The sequence below is a fragment of the Lathamus discolor genome, chromosome 7, assembly GCF_037157495.1.
Source record: "Lathamus discolor isolate bLatDis1 chromosome 7, bLatDis1.hap1, whole genome shotgun sequence".
NCBI lineage: Eukaryota > Metazoa > Chordata > Aves > Psittaciformes > Psittacidae > Lathamus > Lathamus discolor.
This window is the reverse complement of record NC_088890.1, coordinates 9820611-9831484: the sequence shown is the minus strand read 5'-3', so window position 1 is coordinate 9831484 and position 10874 is coordinate 9820611. Positions and strand designations below refer to the sequence as shown.

At 47.8% G+C, this 10874-nt stretch overlaps 1 protein-coding gene across 3 annotated transcripts in view; it reads left to right on the top strand.

The window, feature by feature from the left end:
* Positions 1 to 270: 270 nt before the first annotated feature.
* LMCD1 (LIM and cysteine rich domains 1) overlaps positions 271 to 10874 on the top strand; it is a 38154-nt gene continuing 27550 nt past the window's right edge. The window contains exons 1-3 of one of the 3 annotated variants that reach the window (XM_065687036.1): positions 271 to 383; positions 7365 to 7454; positions 8378 to 8473. Coding sequence is in view for 1 of the 3 variants with exons in the window: in XM_065687035.1 (XP_065543107.1) it covers positions 8923 to 8949 (27 nt within the window). In the remaining 2 variants the exon portion in view is untranslated. Of the gene's footprint in view, positions 384 to 7364; positions 7455 to 8377; positions 8474 to 8846; positions 8950 to 10874 lie in introns of those variants that run through there. The other 2 variants (XM_065687037.1, XM_065687035.1) reach the window with 2 other exon arrangements.

The following is a 10874-nucleotide window of genomic DNA, read 5'->3' as shown; positions in this document are numbered from 1 at the left end:
AACCAGGACAAAGAAGAGGTGAAAACAGCCCATGCCTTCCCTTCCAGTCATAGCAGATCCCTTTCAAAACCTAAGATTGCCTAAACCATCCCATTAACCTGTGTCGTGGGTTGACACAGAGATTACAGTGTGTCACATTTCTAGGTACGGTCCGAAGTCTCAGTCATTTTTGGTTAAACATTAATTAAACAAAGGACTTTATTGGTTAACAGGTGGACTTCTTACTGACAGAAGTACAAAAACCTCTCCAAAGGAAAAGATCATTTTGTGGCTACAGCACAGGGATGAACCTTTGTGGCTCTGGTGCAGAATTGCCCTGTTCATGTAAGCAGGTCTTGTGAAGTTCCTTGTCCTTCAACCTTACGGGACAAAATCTGGGTAAGGTAAGGGATACTATCTTTTATTATGTGACTTGATACACTTGGAAAAAGGAGCCAAAGCTTTTGAACTGACAGACCCCATCAGACCCCAACTCTACCCACACCACAGGTTCCAATTCTATCAGTGGGTCTGGAGAGGTTTTACTTTCCCTGCAAACCTTTCTGCCTCCTGTCTTCAGACCATCCAAGCGTAACAAGAGGATTATTTAACTGACTCTCTGGAGCTGTTGAGTGTGACTGTGCAAACACGTAGTTACAGTCCAGCACATTTTTACAGTCGAGTACATTTTTATTGGCATCCACACCTGGAGAACAAAAAGAAGAGATAACAACAGGGGCTCGTAGGGCTGTGAAGTGGAGAAAAGCCTGTAGTGCAGCAGTCTGAGCTCTGCTGGGGCTGGGAGAGCTACCAGAGCCCACACCACTGCACAGATGCAGTAATCAGCAACGTGAGGGCAGAGATGGACTCAGAGCTGATTACGTGGGGCCATCCTAGTGAACAGGCTTGTGAAAGTCTCTTTGCAAGGCAGAGTTTGCATTTTGGAGCTAGGCTCATGTTTTAGGCATGTACACTCATACTTGGATCAGAATCCTTTGGTGATGCTAGGTGCCCTTACAACCATTTCATTAAATAATGGAAAATATTACATTTGTGATTTTGTCTGCCACTGCTCGGAAACAGCCCGTATGGTACAGAGATGCCTTTCATTTTTTAAGCGCTGCGTGGTCTCAGCTTGCAAGAACATTTGATAAACTGTAGCTAAACTATAGGGAAATAAATACTTTCTTTTAAATCCATAGCTGTTTTTTGAACTTGGGAGCAACCAGTTAAGCTAGATGGATTTTGAAAGGCCCTACAGTGTTTTTCTGTTGAAATACCAAATGATAAACACCATTTTTCTTCTGTCCCTGCAGAAACAAGACAGCCCAGGGTAACATAAAATGTTCTTTTACTTCCTTCCAACAATGGCACATTTCTTCTTTTAGAGGCTGATTAATATTTATTACTGTAGTAAATGGCAACTTAAATACATGCTAGCAGTTCTGCAGTATATCATTAATTTAAGAAAACAGGACACCTACTACCAAACTACAATGGGTCCTTCTACAGTGAATAATGGTGGTGATATGGCAACCTTTTGAAAGGAGTTACTGAAGCATCCTGGTAGTGATTTAAATGGCAACATGTTACCACACAGGAGCATATGGTTCCAACTGGTGCCTATGATTACATGGGCAGTCAATGAGAGAGGCACCTTCCGGTATACACTGCGAGTGGCAACACAAAAATAAAGTGGGAAAATAGGCACAACCTGAACATAAAAATTAGTGTTCTCCTCATAAAGGATACTGAGAGAAGTCCTCATCCTGTGTCCATCCTAGGGGTGCATGGATGCACTTGGCAGGGCTAGCGGGCATTACTGCATGTTTTGTGAAAGGCTGGTCCTAAATTCTTCCAAAAGAGGGTTTGAAGTTGGGCTGGGAAAGATACTTTTGGGGCTGTGTTTCAATTAAGAAGGCACTTTGAAGAGGAGGAATCTTTGGGTTTGAGTATTTTTCTTTCTGGGATTCCTGAGTTGTTTTCAGATGTGCCCTTTGGAAAGTTGGATGAGGACTCTCAGTGTCACAATGAAAAATTTATTTAATCCATAAAATGACTCTTCTTTAGAAGCATCAGATAAGGTTAGTTCTACTTTGTTAATGGTTCCATTTCTTAACTACAGTGATCTGCGAAATTGCTTTTGTTACTTTTGTATTCATAGAATCATAGATTTAGAGGATGGTTTGGTTTGGAAAGGACCTTAAGATCATCCAGTTCCAACCCCCTGCCATAGGCAGGGCCGCCTCACACTAAACCATGCCACCCAAAGCTCTGTCCAACGTTCTAAGATTTCTCGCTCAGGTAGTGAGGGTCTTAATGCCCTAACACTTCAGTCCTCATGTAAAGACAAATCCAGCAGCCTGATACAGAAACATACAGTGACACAGATACTTGGTGCAGGACCAGAGCTGAAGGCAACTACTTTATATGCATGTACTTAGAATGCATAATAAAGAGCTGGCGTTGCTGGATCAAGAGATCTCTGCCATTTGTAGGCTAAAAGATTTATAACCCTGAACTAAACTGTTCCTGCTCCAGGATGGCTTCACCATAGCTTAAGCACCACAACTGGCTCCCATGGTCATTCCAAAGCTGGCCTTTGTCTGCCCTACCACCCCCATCATCTCAAGTGCCTTGCCTGAACAGTGCCCTCTGGATCCATCTACTGACCCTCTACAGCCACATACGTCAGCTAAACGCAGCCCTTCGCCCTGAAACCTCCTTTCTGGGACATTTCTTAGTTTCTTCGTGTACGCCCACAGCTTTCTCAAGAGGTTTTGCCTCATTCAGTTTCCTCCCTTCCCAGATTTGCCTTCCTACCAGGTGGACAAAGCCACTCCTTCCCTGGCAGCATGGCCACCTGGGCAAGGGATGCTAATGAGGCTTGAGCTGATCGTGCCAAGCAGCCACCTCCCAACAGGTCCATCCAGATGGGAACAACTTCCTCTGAGCAGCATGGCCAAGGCAAAAGTGGAAAACAAGTCTTTGATTCAAAATAAAATGGCAAAAAGTGTGATTCATTTTCTTCATAAACACTGTCATTTCTTACTTTATGGATAGACTTACAGGATTCATAGACTCAGACTGATACATGACTTTAAGAGTTTTACTCACTACAGATAATCCTTTGATGATGAAACTAACTGCGTAAAGCTTTGGAAAGAAAGACTTTACATGAATATAGCCAAATTAGGCAACCCATATCGTAACAGCTGTGTTCATAACCACATGTATTGCTGGTTTATTTTTTTAATCTACATTACTGGATCTATTTTTGACTACAAGCAAGATGACTCATTTGATCACAACCAGTGAAAAAAACATAGTATGTTGACACAAAGTATGTCTTAGACTTCATGCAGTCTTATTTTTTTTTCACCACTGCAATCATATATATCTTTAAAACCAGCCACGGGCAAAATCATCCCATAGAGGAATTTGGCTTGTTTTATTCAATAATCAATAGAAAAGGAGCTGCCTGGATTTAATTGTCATCTGTTTGCCTTTCTGATTTGTTTCTTCCATCTATTTTCCTGCCCTTTTGCTTTGATTGCTCTGCTCTGATTGAGAGTCCAGGAGATCAAAATTTCTTCAGAAATATTTCAACCAAATCTGTAGTTTTACTACTACTACATTCATGGAAGAGGGGCAAAAACTTAACCAAAAGCAGCTGCGGAGCAGTATTTTCTACTTCATTTATCCCTTTATGTTTGTACAAAAAAGCTGAAAATTAGCCAAGAATGTAATACCGCAAATTCTCTCACTAGAAAACACAGCATAGTTTGCAGTAATCCCTTTCACCATAGCATTAGCTGCTTGATCTGCAGCACACAGAGTGCTCTCAAAGAGGCAAAAGGCTTTGCCAGCTCACACAGACTCCCGTGTCGCTGGGGCTGTGGTGGTCCACACCAGCACATCAGTGTGTGCTCTCTGGGACTTCAACTAGCTCATGGCATGAGAAATTTACAGTTGTTGCCTCTGGACCAAATTTTCACTTGCATCAGTCAAGGAGCACGTCAGGCAGCAGTTCTACATGCACAGTATCAGTGTGGGTCCACCCTGGCCAGAGCAGGGTCAGGGCTGTGTGAGGATGGGGCCAGCTCTGACAGCGCAGTGGCATCAGCCTTCTGGTTATCAGCAAAATTCACTTTCAGCTCAAGCTTTCATTCCTCTTTCTGCAGCGGTGCCTTTTATTTCTCCAGAACAAAGCAGCTCAGCATCAGTTCCAGGCAGAAATTTGGCCCTTTCCTCTATGTGGGATTCCTGAAGAAATGAAGACATTCCTAAGAAGATCTTTGTGCTCCTCCAGCACTACCTTTCTCCTGCAGCAGGACTTCAGCCTTGTCCATCTGCTCTGCCTCCTAAACCCCGACCCCGCAGCCTAAACCCTACTCCCCAGCCACGTGGCTTCAAGCTGACCTTGCTCCATGTCACCCATTCGCCTCCCCTGAGACTCACCCTGTTGCCCTGAGATGCCTGAGCAAGGAGATGATGCCTGTCTACCCCTCAGCACCTGATGGGATCCTCTCCTTTTTCATCCTCTTCTTCCCACCTTTTTGTGGGCCTCTGCTGCAGGAGGATAAAGCCTTGAGCCAGGCTCTCCACCTGGAGGTGCAGGTCTGATGCACACTGGATCAAGGATTAAAACTGAATCAGGATTAAAACTGGAGATCCAGGCTTGGCAACCTGCTCCTCTCTGCTGAGTGGAGCATCTGGTGAGAGCGTGTGTGGTTTGGGAAGGGGCAGGGATGATTTGGCCTGCATCCCCCAGATTCGAAGTCGGAAGGGCTGGAAAACCACTTGCTCCATTCTTCAAAGCCACGGATGAAACAATACGAGTGGCAGGAATATAAATGAGGAATAAAGCTGCAAACTCAACTGAATTAGACCTTGCAAAATCCATCTTAGAAAGTTCAGATTCTGACCTAAGAAATGGGTATTGCTTAGGTCGCTCTAAATCACAGAGAATGATGCCCAAGGAGAGACAGCCCTCCACAGATGACCTAATATGTCTTTTCCTCCCCTGTCCTCAGTGGCTTCAATAAACTCCTGACCTTGCAGGCCAATAAAGACCAACCCAAAAGAGACGGGAAGTCTGGATTCACTCTCAGCATCTTGTCAGAAGAAGCAAGGAGCTCTGTTTCAGAAATTATTACTAATGCCAGCCTTTTGCTGCCATTATATAAGCTAGCAACTATTTTCTTGTTCAAGATACGCTTCTGCCTTCAGAGCTTAGCTGACCCCTGAGTGCACTTCAGGATGCAGTAGTCTGGTGACACCTCAGTGGGGATAGTTTTGCCCTGACAAAAGTGGCTGGTGAATCAACAGGAAGCTGAAATTTCTGTTTCTCATAATTGAGCATCTTTCCCCTTTGTCCATTCGCTGGCAATTTATGGGGAATGACTACTGCAGAGATTTAGCTGTGTTTAGTCATAGGATGATTTTGTCTCTTCCTAGCAAAGAGCTAAGTATAGCGCAGACTCATTATTCAGAGGCTGTCAGTGATAACTGGTGCTGGCATCCTTCCCGAGGCACAGTGTGAGAGGCCGGGTCCTCCTCAGAGCAGTCTTCAGCTTGCCTTTGCCTCTCCCTGACTGCATGTTGCTCTGTATCGCAACCTGTCGTGATGCCGGAGCAGATCTCCTTCTCAATGATAGCTTCTATGGTTGTCTATTCCTGATGACAGGCTGAGTTGTTCCGAAATCTATAAACTAAAATAGTCCCCATCCGGCTTGGCTGCGTTTCCCAAGTCTGAAAGCACCCACCATCAGGAGCTTCTCAAGGGGGTTTAGAACCGTATTTCTCATGTTTAGAACCAAACGTGAGAAATAATCTGCCCTTGATTTAGCTTTTTGCTCTGGCTACGATTAGCTATCACTTGCCATGATTTCATTGGGTTAGCATGAACTACAGCAATTCCAGATGCAAACAGAAACATCCAGGGTGTTTTTATATCATATTCTGATCATGGTTTTATTGTCTTCCAGTATTAAGAAATCATAGAGCCTAATGGGACTCTTTACAAGGGTGTGCAATGACAGAAAAAGAGAGAATGGCTTTAAACTGAAAGAGAATAGATTTAGCTTAGATAAAAGGCAGAAGTTCTTCCCTGTGAGGGTGCTGAGGTGCTGGCACAGGGTGCCCAGAGGAGCTGTGGCTGCTCCATCCTTGGCAGTGTTCAAGGCCGGGTTGGACAGGGCTTTGAGCAACCTGGTCTAGTGGAAGGTATCCCTGGAACTGGATGATCCTTCAGTTCCTTTCCAACCCATTCTATGATTCTATGATTCTGATTACACACTGTGTCAAGCATTGTTTCCATGCTGACGGAAAGCCTTTGCTACGTGGGGAGAGCCTGGTCACTACCCTGGCACCCGGAGCCTGCTGGTGCACAGCTTTACAGCTGCTATTTAAAACTGAACCCAAGAAACTAAAATCCCCCAAACCCAGCACTTTTACATGTAACATCTCCATACGACACAGATTTGCCTCTCACAAATGGATCACTTTCCCTCCATGCTGGTTGGAGTGTGTCTTCCTGCTGTGAATGAGGACGGGAGCTGATAGGGACCGGCAGCAGTTCTCCCTGGGGCCATGTGGCAGGGGGGCAATGCCAGCACTCCCTGTGTTGTCCTGGCCTCTCACCCCATGCCTCGTGGCTCCCAGAAATCCCTTTGTACGTCTTTGCCTATTTCCCAGGTTGCTGTGTGCATTGGGAAAGGGAGCTAATGTCACCTCATTGCCATTTCAAATGTTTCTTATGGCTGCCAAGGTTTGAAAAGCAGCATGGGTCTGAAAAACAATATCCCTGGTGATGTTCCCTCTACTCGCTCCCAAAATGCCTCTGGAAGGTCAGGTTCAAACGCCCTCTCCAGAGGGATTTTATCGCTCCAGAATTTCTCTTCTGCCATTGCTTTTTAACCCAGATTTTTTGAAGATGTTAAAATACTTCTAAAAAAGCCACAGACATCATCGCTGTGTGTCAGAGCATATTCCCAATCCCAGGGGGTTGCTAGCCCCTCATGCCTTTGTCCTGCTTGTTCTGTCAGGCCAGCATCTCCTACGCAGCTCCATCCCAATTGCTTCTCTTGAACAGAGTGAATCCCTTCTCCCTGGGTTGGATCCTGGGAGGCATCAGCCGTTCTGTCCTGTGCTGGAGCGGGAGAGTACCCAGCGCTGTGCATGGCTGTGGAGGAAAGCCCCGTGCTCACCAGCTGTGGAATAGCATTGCCAGTGTCCCTAGGTGGGTTTGAGGCAGGACCGGAGAATTTAGACCTCAGTGGGCACCCCGTTCCCCATGAGGCAGATTTAGCCCTCTCTGCACAGACCCAGGTAACCCATCCCATGGCTAGAAAGCAACAGAAAGCCCTTTTCTCCTTCTGCAGACTGAGAGACATTGTAAGAAGCAAAGCAGAGCACGGCTGGAGCACAGGAAGGGAAACGCAGGCACCTTCATTGCATTCCCATCTCTTCCGGTGAGGTACCAGCCTTTGCTGCCATTCACTCATTTTCCTTTCCACACAGCTGCTGTAAACTGTGTTCCTTCTTTTTGTCCCTGCCTGTGGCAGGAAGGTTGGAAGTAGATGATCTTTATGGTCCCTTTTCCAGCCCAAACCAGTCTATGATTATGTGATTTTTGAAAAGCATATCCAGGTGCTGGGGAACAAAATGCAATGTGAGCACTAATAAATCCTGCCAGGGTCACGAGTGACAAAGAGGGAAAGGGACACAATTAATCGTGAAGTTCCCTCAGAAACTGAATACAGAGGAGACTGGGATATCTGTTTCCTTTCTCTGCAGGAACGTATGCAAGAAATCTTGGGAAAACATACTGACATGTGAGATATTAAATCAACACAAGAGTTTAGGATTTCTTTTTTTCTCCTCAAATGACAGTTGTAACCAGACAGTTCAGCCCTGGGCTGTGTTTGCATTCTTGCTCCTGGTAGCTCTGTGTTGATCACAGAGCATAAGCAGGCAGCTGGGTCCTGAGTTCTGTTCTTTCAGCATGGGCTTTTCCTGGACTCAGGCATGAAGAGGAAGGAGAACAGCGGGAGACAGCGGAAAGGGAGAAACCAGGGAAGGGAGCTGAGAGCAGGAGCACACAGAGCCCTCTCACCCTCACCTGCACAAAGGGGCTTTGTGCTGGGCCTCCTGGCCAAGGCAGGAATGTTTGTTGAAAGCTGTAATGAAGACTTTGTCATTTCATGTGAAAGCAAAGCTCCCAAAAGCAATAATAGATTGTCGTTCAACGCTTGACATATTGAAATAACATAAGGAACACGGTTTTGGAGAGTTTCTTTTGAAAAAACCTTCCTCATCTGTCTTCTGTGATAAACATTTTCCCAGCATTTTCCTGTCTGATTTAGGAAATCCATTTCCCTGTGCTTGATGTCAGAGCCTGGGATGGCAGGGCAGAGGGACACCAGGACAGAGGGACAGCTCCAGCCCCGCCATGAACAGAGACTTGCCTTGAGATCGGCCAGATTCCCAGGTACCCAGCTCCATCCAACCTCCCCCACATATCCCGCATAGCTTCGGGTGGAACCTCTTAAAAACACTTTGATTTTGTCTTTTTCTCTTTGCCCTACTTTTTTTTTTTTTTTTTTAATTAAGCCCCGGGCGCTCCTTTGGGGAACTGGGGGGGATGGGATGGGATGGGATGGGATGGGATGGGATGGGATGGGATGGGATGGGATGGGATGGGATGGGATGGGATGGGATGGGATGGGATGGGATGGGATGGGATGGGGGGCGCAGAGGAGCTCGGCTGCGTACACGTGCGCGCGTTAGTCAGCACGCTCCGCCCCGCCGCACGCCATTGGGCAGAAAAGTTTGTCTCCAGCGGCGGATTGGCTGAGGGCGGCTCGGGGCAGCAGCGGTCGCCAATGAAAGGCGGCCGTCGGGCGGCGCGCCCAGGGCGAGCGGCGGACGCGGTTCGGGATGGAGCTGAGCCCGGGGGTGCAGAAGGTGGGTCCGCGGCGGCGGGCGGGGAGCGGACAGGCCGGCAGACGGATCGGGGCGACCCGTGGGGCGCTGCTTCCACTCCTGTCCTCCTCGCCGGGGCTGTGCGGTGCCGGGGGGGTTGCGTGCTCGGGAAGGCGCGCCACGGCTGCCCGGTTTTACCTGCCCCGCTTCCTTCGCCCCCCGTATCTCTTCGCCCGCAGGCATCTCCTGTGCAGTACCAGCGGCTGCAATGGGCGAGGAGGAGGGGGCAGAACCCATCTCCGGATCTGCCCAGCCACACTGCATCTGGGTTTGATCCTATTGCCATACAAGAAACCAACCTCAGCAAAGCTTTTGCTGAAAAAGCGGCTGTTTGTCGTCTAGACTAACTTGTGTGAGGCTCTGACCACTGCTCTTCTGAGCCTGTATCCTTGGAAGGAGTTGCTGGTCTCCCTTTAGACCGGCTGGAAAGCCTTTGATCCTTATGCTCTGGCTGTCAGAGGCTTGCCTGGGATATCGTGGGCCTTGGCTACGGTGTCTTTTGATGAGCAAAAGAACCAGAATAACTAAAAGGCCCTCTTGGCATAGCTGAATGGAAGGGATTTTAATTGCTAAATAAAAATCTGTGTGGAATGGGTTGTCAGGGAGCAGCTGCTCCTGTGACCTTACTTGCTGTACCTTTGTCACTGCATAATTAGGAGATGAGTTAAACACTTAATGTCAGCACTTCTCGGTTTCAACATTGTTGTAATCCCATCTCTGATGCCAGATGGCCCTGACTGCCTAGTACCATGTGCCATGCCCTGAGACTGTTCTCTGTGGCTCTGCCGGGACCTTTCTGGTGCTGGATGGCACTATGTGCTGGGAGCTTATTGAGATGTTTCTTGCCAATGCTGTCCTGGGACTTCCCTCTGGGACTGTCATGATGGGAAGCTCAGCTTGTCTGCCGTTGAGGTGTAGCTCCCTCCATCCTACTGGGTCTGAGCTGTGCAACTGCTGGATCTGAAGAAAAACTATTTGATGAGTTCTGTGGAAAACAGGATGCTCCTTACAGGCTGTCCCGGGCAAATGTTAGTGTCTGGCAGCAGGGCTTGTGTTTGCATTGCAATCTGGGTGGCTGGGGCTGTGCAATGCACTATCCTCTGCAGCACAATGCTCCTGCTCTGTGTCCTGCCTGAAATATCTAGTGCTGTGAGGTGGGATTGAGGGGTTCCACCTTCCTTCCTTCCATCCCTCTTTGTGCCCATCTCCCCTGCTTGGTGAGGACCTGCTGGGGAGATCTCTGGTGTGTCATCCCTAGAGACTGAGCAACATGTCCTCTGCCAGAGGATCCCTGTGGCTGGTAACCTTTTAGGCATGTCCGTAGGGTGCTGGTTGCTGCAGTTTCTATGGAGGGGGAGGACATCTTCAGATGCCCCTGGGGAAGTTATCACCAGGCTCTGGGTGGAGATTGATCCTGTAAGCATGAAAACTGACCTTTTCTCATGGGTAACTGCCCCTCTGTGCTGGTCAGTCTAGTTTTGTCAGGCAAACAGCAGCCTGATTCCTGCCTTGCCTAGAGTGCTGCTCATGGGGTTTGGAGGGTTGGAGTAGCACAAAGCCCTGCCAGCAGCCCCAGGGTGGGGGTACCTTGTAAGGGAGCAGGACTAGGCATGGGCAGCAAGGTCTCCCTTCTTTCTCACAGAAGAAATCTGTGCTGTTGAGCTTAACTATGCCCTAGTAAAGCTGCCACTGCGCTGAACCTGTCTGCCGGGAGGTTCTTGAACATCACCCACAGGGGATGGAGCAGTGAGGCTGCACAGTGATACAAAAGGGGCTTACAGTGCACCATGAGAGACTTGTGAGTGCAGAAACCACTGGAGCCTTTGTGAAACATGTGGCAGGATCCTTGGCTCCCCTTGGTGGAAGCGCAAAGAACAGGACGCTGTTATTAATTTCACTTAAATCTG